At 37.1% G+C, this 12,703-nt stretch overlaps 1 protein-coding gene across 12 annotated transcripts in view; it reads left to right on the plus strand.

Annotated features, from left to right (window-relative positions):
* BCAS3 (BCAS3 microtubule associated cell migration factor) overlaps nucleotides 1-12,703 on the plus strand; it is a 575,920-nt gene that overhangs the window by 300,876 nt on the left and 262,341 nt on the right. For 2 of the 12 annotated variants that reach the window (XR_007473338.1, XM_033431624.2), the window contains one exon: nucleotides 259-5,757. The exons of the other annotated variants lie outside the window; for them this stretch is intronic. Coding sequence is in view for 1 of the 2 variants with exons in the window: in XM_033431624.2 (XP_033287515.2) it covers nucleotides 259-266 (8 nt within the window). In the remaining variant the exon portion in view is untranslated. Of the gene's footprint in view, nucleotides 1-258; nucleotides 5,758-12,703 lie in introns of those variants that run through there. 12 annotated transcript variants of the gene reach the window in all.

Consider the following 12,703-nt stretch of genomic DNA (forward strand, 5'->3'; position numbering starts at 1 on the left):
TTGACACTATTTATACTTTAAACAGTAAATATTCAAACTAAGATATTAAGATTGGCTTTTTAATTAGAAATGAGGAAGTCTGTGCATTATTTCAGCTCTAATCTAATGAACACCTACTGCCTGTAGAGAATCAAAAATAAATTTTAGAGATTAAGAATATAGGGAAAAGACCTAGATTTCTCATCAGAAAAGTGCTCAGTCACATCTCTCTCCTTCTGATTTAAATATTCCTCTCATTCTTCTTTCTAATATTTATAGGATGTTAGAAGATGAAATTCAAGTTAACAATGTGGAAAATTTTAGCTCAGCATAATTAAGGAAAAAATCATTGCCCCACTTGAAAATGAAGAAACTGTAAACAGAAGTAGAAGAAGCTGCCGGGAAAGTTTTTTCTGATGACACATTACTTCTTTGAATAAATCTTTGTGTCAACTGAAACCTCGCCTTTGCTTTCTCTGTTGCAAGCACCAAGTCCTTGACATGACTTTAAGTCTTTCCTAAGCATTTTGAGAAGGAATTGATGGAATTCTCCCTACTGTTGATATACCAGGTTACCACATATTTACATGGGACTTTTGGGCCAAAAAACCCAACATTTCTTTTTTGTACCTTTATTACTACATCTTTAACAGAAGGCTGGACTGTTTATGTAGTCTGTTGCCTGAGACTGTGGTGGCAGAGGGACAATATTGGGGGCAGTATTAGAATTTGTTTAAGTCTGAACCGGGAATTCCATCTGTCTTAGTGACATTAGTGTCAAACTGTTAGTGCCACACTATTTTAAATTGTGTCCAAGAGCCTGAGGCTTATGCTTATAGGTGCCATCTATAAACTTAGAAACAAACAAAAGAGCCTCTCTCCATTGAATATGAAAGCCCAGTGAGCAATTAAAAAGCAGCCTGGGACCTCACCCGGACAACTAGTCGGAACCAGAGCTCTTGATATTCCCCTGGATATTGTTGAAAACTGTCAGAGAAAAACTAAAGCAAATAATCAAAGTGGAAATAATTGTTCCCGGGAACAGTTTTGTTTTCAAAGCTTGGTGCAGTGGAAGGAATAGTGGCTAGTGACTTACGAATCTTTGGTTCTAGTCTCAGCTCTGCTTGGAACTACCTCTTTAAGAATTTGCTTCAAAACCCAAGGCTTGCTTCTATAAAATGAAGAAAAGAATTGAAGTAGGTTATTTGCAAAGTCCCTTCCAGCTTGAAAAATTGATACATCCGTACTTCAGATCACCTTTGAAGAATTTTTTAAAATTAGGGTACAGTTTACATATAGCAAAAATGCACATATCTTAAGCATACAGCTTGATCAATTTTTATGCCCGTGTAATCACCAGGCAGATCAAGTTAGAATATTTCCATCACGCTAGAAAGTTCCTTTATTTCTCTTCCAGTCAAGACTACCTTTGGCCTAGACTATGACTTTTATCATCATAAGTTAGCTTTGTCTATATGGAACTTCGTGTAAATGGAATCATTCTGTACATACTCTTTTGTGTCTGGCTTCTTTTACTCAACTTAATGTTTTCGAGATTCATCCAGGTATTACATGTGTCACTAGTTCATTTTTTTCTACATTGCAGTGTGGTTTGAATGTAACACAGTTTATATATCCATTACCCTGTTGTTTTTAGCTTTTGGCATATTATTAATAAAGCTTCTATAAACTTTTCTGTATAAGTCTGTTTTTTTGGGGGGGGTGCATATACGTTCATATCTTTGGGGCCTATACCTAGGATTGGAAGTGCTGGCTCACAAGGTAGGCATGTGTTTAGCTTTATTAGGATCTGCCAAGAAAGTATCCCTAAATGACTATACCATTTTTTCATTCTGAACAGCAATGTAGGAGCCGTTCTAGTGAATGTAAACTGTGGTTTTAATTTGCTTTTCTCTGATGAATACTGATGTTGTGCACCTTGAATATACTTACTGGCGATTTGGATATCTTCTTTTGCAATGTATTTGTGAAGTCTTTCACCAGTTTTTGTTGGGTCTACTGTCTTTATTGAATTTCAAGGGTTCTTTAACTATTCTGGGTAAGGTCTTTCATTGGATATTTTGCCAGTATGTTCTTTCAGTTCATTGCCTTTTCACTTTCTTATTGGTGTTTTTTGACAAAGCAGAAACCCAAACTTTCCATTGTTTTCCCTTTTATGTTTTCTGATGCTTTTCTCTAGTAATTGTATGGTTTTTGCCTTTGCATTTAGGTCTATTATCCTTTTCAAATTATTTTTTATTACGATATGAGGCAAGGATCAAGGTTCAGTTTCTTCCGTACAAATGTCTCGTTGTTCCTGCACTGTTCATTGAAAATATATGCCTTTTGATGATGCCTTTCCTTTTTTCTTTTTTTTTTTTTTTTTTTTTTTGCGGTAGGCGGGCCTCTCACTATCGTGGCCTCTCCCATTGCGGAGCACAGGCTCCGGACGCGCAGGCTTAGCGGCCATGGCTCACGGGCCTAGCCACTCCGCGGCATGTGGGATCTTCCCGGACCCGGGCACAAACCCGCGTCCCCTGCATCGGCAGGCGGACTCTCAACCACTGCGCCACCAGGGAAGCCTACCTTTTCTTTTTTTTTTTTTAATTTATTTTTGGCTGTGTTGGGTCTTCGTTGCTGCGTCGGCTTTCTCTAGTTGCGGCGAGCGGGTGCTACTCTTCGCTGTGGTGCGTGGGCTTCTCATTGCAGTGGCCTCTCCTGTTGCAGAGCATGGGCTCTAGGGCGTGTGGGCTTCAGTAGTTGTGGTTCACGGGCTCTAGAGCACAGGCTTAGTAGTTGTGGCACACGGGCTTAGTTGCTCAGCGGCATGTGGGATCTTCCTGGACCAGGGCTCGAACCTGTGTCCCCTTAATTGGCAAGCGGATTCTTAACCATTACACCACCAGGGAAGTCCCGATGATGCCTTTTAAAATAATCATATTTTTCCTGGGTTCTCTATTTTCTTCCACATTTGTGTGTGTGTATGTGTGTATATATATATATGTATATATATATATATACATATATATATATGTCTTTATACCACTATCGTACTATCTTGAAAACTGGAGCTGTTTAGTAAGTTTTGAAATGTAGCAGATTAATGTCTCTACTTTTTTTTTTTTTTTTTTTTTTGAGGTACACGGGCCTCTCACTGTTTTGGCCTCTCCCGTTGCAGAGCACAGGCTCCAGATGCGCAGGCTCAGAGGCCATGGCTCACAGGTCCAGCCGCTCCGCGGCATGTGGGATCTTCCCAGACCGGGGCACAAACCCGTGTCCCCTGCATCAGCAGGCAGACTCTCAACCACTGCACCACCAGGGAAGCCCTCTACTTTTTTTTTCAAGTATATCTTGGCTATTCTAGAATATAGAATATAAATTCATGTATCAATTTATCTTTGCATTTCCACACACATGCATATGTACATACATACTGGTGGATGGTATGGTCCACGGACATCTGGAAGTCCCCAGTACACTTCCAAGGGGTCAGTGCGTGAAAACTATTTTTATAAATATGAAGTCATTATTTGTCTTTTTTATACTGTCTTGACATTTAGTATAGATTGTGCTGAAGCAATGGTAGATAAAACTGATGGCATCTTAGCATACTTAAAAGCAGTGGCACCAAACTATGCTTGTAGCCAATGCAACTCACTCACAGTTTAAAAAAAAAAAGATATAATTACTTAAGGCTGTCTTTGATATAGTAAACATTATTAATTTTACTAAATTTTAAAATCTAATACATTTTATTAAATTTTCATGCTTGTGTACTTCTTTTTAATGTTCTATATATCACAGTCGAATTAATGCACAATGTTGTCTTGAGGAAATGCACTTGTGTGTTTGTTGTGCACTGAACTAGCAACTGTTTTCATGGAATGCAATTTTACTTGAAAGAACAGCTGACAAACTATGTTTATTCAGACATTGGTATTTGGCAGAAATTTTCTCAAAAATAAAGTAAGCCTGTCATTTCAAAGAAGACAACTTACAGTATTTACTACCAATGGTAGAAATTCTAGTCTTCAACTGAAGATTGGAAATTTGGAAACCATGTACCAACCAGTCTGCTTAACACGTTCCCAATACTTAAACACATTTCTGATGAGATAGGTGGTGATATTGACTAGTGTGATATTTTATATCATAAAATAAATCAACATTTGGAAGATCTGATATATATTCCAAATGACCACTCTTATGATATGATAAAATTAGGTCTGGGTAATGGATTCATTCCAAGTGCAAGATAGGACAAAGGATTTTAATATGACAGAGTACAAAAGTTAATTGGTATGGTTTCAGATATCATTGTAACTAATTTGTTAAGTGTAATATCAAAGACGAATATCCCCAGACTCTGAAAAGGCTCAGAATATGAATATGCTACATCCTTTTCCAATCACATTTCTCAGCGAGGCCAACTTGTCTTCACATACTTCAACCAAAACCACATATCACAACAGATCAAATACATAAGCTGATAGGAGAATCTACCTGTTATCTATTATAAAGATTTCTCTCCAAAAAAATAAAAATGTCACTCTTCTCACTATTAGTTTGGAAATTATTTTTAATAAAAATACTATTTAAACAGCCAGTGCCACAGAGATACAAAAAATCATAAGAGAATACTATGAACAGTTCTATTCCAGCGAATTGGACAACCTAGGAGAAATGGAAAAATTTCTAGAAACATATAACCTTCCAAAACTGAATCAGGAAGAAATAAACTGAACCAGACCAATCACTAGTAGTGAAATTGAATTTGTATTTTTTAAAAAATCCTAGCAAACAAAAGTCCAGGAATGGACAGTTTCCCAGGGAAATTCTCCCAAACATATAAGGGCTATCCTCAAGCTAGTCTAAAAAACTGAAGAGGATGGAACACCCCCAAACTCATTCTATAGGGCCATCATTACCGTGATACCAAAACCAGACAATGACACTACAAAAAAAGAAAAATATAAGCCAATATCTCTGATAAATATAGATGCAAAAAATTCTCAAAAAATTATTAGCAAATTAAATTCAGCAGTATATAAAAAGGATCATACACCATGATCAACTGATATTTATTCCAGGGATGCAAGAATGGCTCAGTATCTGCAAATCAATCAATGTGATACACCATATTAACAAAAGGAAGGATGAAAACCATATGATCATCTCAATAGATGCAGAAAAAGCACATGACAAAATCCAGTGTCCATTCATGATAAAAACTCTCATCAAAGTGGGTACAGCGGAGCATATCTCAACATAATAAAGACCATTTATGACAGACCCACAGCTAACATTATACTCAACTGTGAAAAGCTGAAAGCTTTCCCTCTAACATCAGGAACAAGACAAGGATCCCCACTCTCATCACTTCTATTTAACATAGTATTGGAAGTCCTAGCTACAGAAATTAGACAAGAAAAAGAAATAAATGCATTCAAATTGGAAGGGAAGAAATGAAACTGTCACTATTTGCAGATTACATGATATTATGTATGGAAAATACTAAAGTTTCCACCAAAAATCTGTTAGAGCTAATAAATGAATTCAGCAAGGTTGCAGGATACAAGATTAATATACAGAAATATGTTGCTTAGCTATACACTAATAATGAACTATCAGAAAGAGAAATTAAGGAAACAGTTAATTTAGAATTGGATTAAAAAGAATAAAATAAACTTAACCGATGATATGACCATAGGAGTTAATATCCAAAATATATACATAGCTCATCCAAAAAAAAAAAAACCAATTAAAAAATGGGCAGAAGACCTGAATAGACATTTTCCCAAAGAAGACATACAGATGGCCAAAAACCACATGAAAAGAAGCTCAGCATTGCTAATCAAAGGAGAAATGCAAATCAAAACCACAATGAGATATCACCTCACACCTGTCAGAAAGGCTATCATCGAAAAGTCTACAAATAACAGATGTTGGAGAAAAGGGCACCCTAGTACACTGTTGGTGGGATTGTAATTTGGTGCAGCTACTATGGGAAACAGTATCGATATTCCTCAGAAAACTAAAAATAGAACTTCCATATGATCCAGCAATTTCACTCGTGGGTATATATCTGAAGAAATAAAAGCACTAATTCAAAAAGGTATATGAACCCCAATGTTCATAGTAGCATTATGCACAATAGTCAAGATATAGAAGCAACCTAAGTGCCCATCAACAGATGAATGGATAAAGAAGATGTGGTATATATGTACAATGGAATATGACTCAGCCATAATAAAGAATGATATTCTGCCATTTGCAACAATGTAGATGAACTTGGAGAGTATTATGCTTAGTGAAGTAAGTCAGACAGAGAAAGACAAATACTGCATGTTATCACTTATATGTGGAATCAAAAAAAATAAGGCAAATGAATGTATATAACAAAACAAAGACTAACAGATATAGAGATCAAACTACCGGTTACCAGTGGGAAGAGGGAAAGAAGAAGGGGCAAGATAGAGGTAGGTAGGGGATTAAGAGGCACAAACTACTGTGTATAAAATAAGCAACAAGTATATAGTCATTATTTTGTAATAAATTTAAATGGAATATAAAAATACTGAATCTCTATGTTGTATACCCGAAACTAGTATAATATTGTAAATCATCTGTACTTTGATAAAATTTTACGTAATATACCATCAAAGAAAGAAAGAAGGAATGTCATTATTTGTAATGGCTTAAAATTAAAATGTCACTTAGTTTAATACATAAAGTGATTCTTGGTTTTTAATGAGTTAATACATAAATATTTTCAATATTGATAGATATAATCACATAAACCAAAGTTCTTTGGAGTCCTCAATCTTTTTTTTTTTTTTTTTTTTTTTTGCGGTACGCGGGCCTCTCACTGTTGTGGCCTCTCCCATTGCGGAGCACAGGCTCCGGACGCGCAGGCTCAGCGGCCACGGCTCACGGGCCCAGCCGCTCCGCGGCATGTGGGATCTTCCCAGACTGGGGCACAAACCCATGTCGCCTGCATTGGCAGGCGGAGTCTCAACCACTGCGCCACCAGAGAAGCCCAGTGTCCTCAATCTTTAAGAGCACAAAGGGGTCTTGATTCCCAAGAATGTTTGAAAACTATTGAGAGAGAGACAGATTATATGTGTGTGTATATATATATATGCCCCACACACGCATATTAAATGTATATTCATCTCTACAGAAATTTAGATGAGATTTGATTCACATTTCATTCAATCTGTGGATCAAATTTGGGAGATTTGACATCGTAACCATATTGAATCTTTCAATACATGAATCTTCTTTAGCTATCCATTTATTTAGGCCTTCTTTAATTTCTCCTAATATTTGTTAACTTTTAATGTAAAAGTCATACATATTTTGTAAAATTTATTTCAATTATTTGATGTTTTGATGCTATTATAAATAGCATGTTTTATTTTTCAGGATTTTTCCATAGTATATAGAATACAATGATTTTTTTTTTGGTATGTTTAAATTGTATCCAGAATCCTTTATAAGTTCATGTATTAATTCTAATAGATTCATTTGGATTTTCTGCTATGCAGTCATGTCATCTGCAAATAAAGATGGTTTTATTTCTTTCCAATCTTTATACCTTTTATTTCTTTTCCTCCCTTATTGTACTTGCTTAGATCTCTAGTACAATGCTGAGTAGAAATGATGATATTGAACATTCTTGTCTTCTTAATCCTAGAGAGAAGTGTTTAATATTTCACTATTAAATATAATGTTAGATGTAGTTGTTTTGGGTGTTTTTTACAAATGAAAACCCACATTCCTCTATTGTATTATTCCTATATTGGAACTCCTACATTCTTATATCATTCCTTCATTGGAATGGCAAAAAGATGGACAAAATCCATAAAAGAACCAATCTGACATTCTAAAACTGAAAAATATAATTTATTAAATAAATAATTTATTGAATGGGCTTAACAGCTGACTGGATGCATAAGAAGAAAGAATTAGAAACTCAAAAACAAGTCAGAACTTATCAAAACTGAAGTAGAGAAAGAAGAAAATAATGAAATGCAACAGAACTCAGTGTGAGAAGTGTGTGGGGTCATGTTTAACTGTCTATCATATGTGCAGTTGTTACACATGGATGGAAAGAAGGAGAGGATAAGGCAAAAGAAATAAATGAAGGGCTGAGAATTTTCTAAAATTAAAGACATCAACTCAAATTTCAAGAAGCTTAGCATGCCCCAAGTAGGATAAATATAAAGAAAACCATACCGTAGCATATCAGAGCCAAAATCTTGAAGCAATTTTAACAAGCCTACCATGTTTCTTTATTTCTTAGGTTCATATTTGGGTGAGGATCTAAAGTTTTGACAAAATTAGGGTGATTTTAAGTTTCTTTGACAGTATGAGATCCCTGTCTCCCAGTGCTCCGTGAGGAATCTTCAGGATATTTGCCATTAGACAGAAGTAAAAGAAATGGGGAACCAGTATTTACTTATAAACAGCTATGTGCCCAACATTGTGGTAGGTGTTTTCGCATGGCTTATCTCATTTAATCAGGATCACAGGTCCATTTCAGAAATATGCAAAGAGTGGGCTTCGAGACACCTAGTTCCTGATACTTAGAAATACTTAAAGTGCATTATGGTGACACCTCAGATAAGTCCAGACCTCTTTTTACCCTGCCTGATCAAATATTCATTTCAAAACACTGTATGCTGAAATGAGCCACGTGGGAGTTGAAGAGAATCAACCATTCAGGTGGTGAAAATGTGTGAATGCAGCTGGCAGATGAAGTTCCAGCGTGATGAATTCCCAGCTTGTCCTTATTGCTTCAGGCAACGACTGACAGGCCTGACTGGTCATTGGCTTTCCATTTCTGGCATTGATAGGACTGAAAATTCTTAGTGTCACAGATACTTAAAAGCTGTCCCTGTTAGAGTGGATACAGACAGTGCTGGAGGGTCCTTATTGCATAGAGATGTAATCAATATGGTCTAGAGTTCTTGACCTGAACCTGTAATTATCTGTATGTTGTAAAGGTGGCTTATTGTTAAAGAAAATGCTTATATTCAGAACTTTGGGACTAAGTTGTGAATGAAGTGAAGAAAAATAGAGGCTTTGTCCCTCTCTTTCTACTTCCTAGTATTTAAGAGGCTATCATAATAATCACAGATCAGGGTATTCTTAAAGGATTAGAACATTGTATCTTTAGGATTTTGGGTGCTGAAGTTTAAATTTTACCTCTGATGCGAAAGTCGTGTCTTCAGTGTTTGCAGCTTGTGATTGTGATTTTTCAAATTCCAAAGTAGAATTTCTTTTCATTGATTTAAATACTTGGATTTGAGAGACTTCCCTGGTGGCGCAGTGGTTGAGAATCCGCCTGCTAATGCAGGGGACACCGGTTCGAGCCCTGGTCCGGGAAGATCCCACATGCTGTGGAGCAACTAAGCCCGTGTGCCACAACTCCTGAGCTGTGTGCCACAACTACTGAAGTCTGCGCACCTAGAGCCCGCGCTCCGCAACAAGAGAAGCCACCACAATGAGAAGCCTGCGCACCGCAACGAAGAGTAGCCCCTGCTCGCCGCAACTAAAGAAAGCCCACGCGCAGCAACGAAGACCCAACACAGCCCCCAAAAAAGTAAATAAATAAATAAATTTATTAAAAAACAAAACAAATACTTGGATTTGAAGTGCAGCTTAAATAATAACACATTTGAGTTTGATCTTTTCCTGAAGCTAAGTGTATGCTGAAAAAAGAAATTGGGTAAGCAGATGTTATGGCATCCATGATCCATGGGTGGGAGTGAGTAAAAGGCTGTGACACTGGTAGCAAATCTTAAGTTACTTTACGTTCCAATGTGTTTAAGTATATTGTGATCGAGATTAACTTGCCATGAGAAAATAGTAGAAGTGGAGTTATAAAAGCATTTAACAGTCAATGTGGATCCTGATTTCTCTGTCACTGCTTGGCTTAAGATATCTCTGGCTGGCGTTATTATTAGATTACCTTATGCGTAGGATGCCTTGAAAAAGAGGGGAAAAGTAATGCCTTGTAATAGAGGGCTATTTGAAAACAAGGGCTGTCTTTGTATTTCCACATGCCTGGTATTGGTGTCTGCCACAGAGCAGATAATCAGTATTTGTCACATTGTTGATTTCTGATAAAACGTCTTTTTTTTAAATTAATTAATTTATTTTTGGCTGCATTGGGTCTTCGTTGCTGTGCGCGGGCTTTCTCTAGTTGCAGTGAGCAGGGGCTTCTCATTGCAGTGGCTTCTCTTGTTGCAGAGCACGGGCTCTAGGCACACGGGCTTCAGTAGTTGTGGCACATGGGCTCAGTAACTGTGGCTCGCAGGCTCTAGAGTGCAGGCTCAGTAGTCATGGTGCACGAGCTTAGTTGCTCTTTGGCATGTGGGATCTTCCCGGACCAGGGATTGAACCCATGTTCCCTGCATTGGCAGGCAGATTCTTAACCACTGCACCACTAGGGAAGTCCCTAAGTCTTTAAATATACCACAAAATGTTTTAAATTTAATAATGTTACATCTTTGTGTATACATTACCTCACTTAAACCTAGAATATGTAATCTTGACCTAGAGTCCATTATTAAGGTTGTTATTAGGTTGCTATTATGTTTATGGTCACTATTCCTTTGTTTGGGTCCTTCGTAAACTGTGTAATCAGTTGAAATATTTTGTAGAGCGTTTCAAATGATCTTTCGTGTCATTTTTTTTAAAAGCAGCATTATGTGTGAGTGGTATGTTTCTCACCTTTGATACTTTTACATAACTGGACAATAAAAATAAAGAAATTATGGCCCTCAACTCAGTCATGCTTTAGTCTTATTAGGCTGGCATGGAAATTTGTGTTTGAAGGTTATCTTCATAAAGCAATAATTGGCAAATTCCTGCTTCCTGGGATCTGTTGTCAAGCCTGACAAACATCCACTGAAAGGAATGGACTTGCTTTTGTCTTCTGGTCATACTAGGCTAGCTTCCAGAAATGGTGTTGTGGATATTTGGGACTGTCTTTTAAGTCTAGCCCATCTTATACATGGGCCCAGGATATTGGCATATAGGGATCTGACCTAAATTCCATTAAACGAAAAAGTTTTGTTTTGAATTGCTACCATTTTGGTAATGCCATTACAGTCCAGTGGCTTGTTCTAGGCAGTCCTATGCAACACGCCATCTTGAGTCTTAAACCTGTTTTGCTTTGGTTTCTAAGAATACTGGAGAGATGGTATTTATGCTATAAATGCTCAGTGTTATGATTGTAGAGAATACCAAAAGATGCGCTTGAAACTTGAACTCTCCACTTAGTCATCCATTTTTTAGATGAGTTTATATAGTTTTCAAGTAAAGAATGTTTGTATGATTGGGAAGAGAAAAGACTCCTTCACCCTTCTGCTTCTCTCTACCTAAAGAGGACACTTAGAACATCCACAATAATCCCTTTGAAATTCTCCTGTCAGGCTGACTTTTCCTATGTCAGACATTTTGAGCCATAAGTGAATACCTCTAATCAGAGTTTTTATCCCCGTGGTAGGTTCCCAGTTCCTGAATCAGAGGGCCTACGCCAGAGAGACTTTAGAAAAATGTTGGTGAGGTGTCTGAAACTTTTCATTTGCCTTGAAACATGTTCTTAATTTTACTTTTTCTTCCAATCCACCTCGTTGATTAAATTAATTACTTTCTCCTCTGTTCTTAAACTTTTACTATTGTGTTTATCATCTCATATTAAAGTTCGTTGGGAACCATTTCCCTTTCAAAACTGTGAGCTCATCTTTGAACTCCCCGCAGCACCCTGAATGGTTCAGACACATAATAGGCACTCAATAAATTTTAATGAATTCAGTGTTTTAGCATGGAATATTGAAACCAAACTTTTGAATTTGAGTGGGCACAGTAGTTGCCTCCTAGGAGGGGAACTGAATGACTAGGGAACAGAAGTGAAAAGAAGACTTTCTTTTCATTGTAGCCTTTTAGAACATGAAGGTGCAGTATCCTTGCAAAACATAAATGAAGCTCTTCTTAACACCTGACATATTTTCCAGAATTTGACAGGTTACCGTCAACAACAAGGTATTATTGTTTATTTATTTATACAAATAAAGAAACTGAGATTAAAGGGTGTTCAATAACTTGTGTATTGTTACCTGGTTAGTAGGTGATAGAGCAAAGTATGAATCAGTACGACCTTTACTTTCTCCAGGATATTGAATACCATTCTCGGCCACAATAGCCTACCTTGATTTTGTTCATACAATCAGCAGGGAGCAGGGTAGGTGTCTGACCTAGGAACTAGCCTTACTTACTTCTTATACATGGACTGTGTACATCACAGAAACCACAAAATGCAGCACCTCCACTCTTTGAGTGGCACCTCTATTTTAAGAGGCCATTGGCCCAACCTCTTTGATGAGGTTTTGATGATTGAAGACTGTTGTGCTCATGACTCACCTAGGTATCCCTGCAGCTCACAGACTCTTACCCTTCAAGCAGTAAACATTTATTTTCAGCTAGGAAAGCCACCATCAATCAGGTAATGTTTTCTCAAGCTGAAAAAGGCTTTCACTGAAGAATGGTGATGGCCCAAGGTCACATTTCGTTACCCATCTACTTGTGGGAAAACACAAACTAAAGGAATACTAGTGTTTGAAACTCACAATTTATTCTGTATTTGCGGGGGAGGGGTGGGAGAGGCAGAGTGATTATATTTCTCTTGGAAATATTGTGAATTACATTTTCA

The sequence above is a fragment of the Orcinus orca genome, chromosome 19, assembly GCF_937001465.1.
Source record: "Orcinus orca chromosome 19, mOrcOrc1.1, whole genome shotgun sequence".
NCBI lineage: Eukaryota > Metazoa > Chordata > Mammalia > Artiodactyla > Delphinidae > Orcinus > Orcinus orca.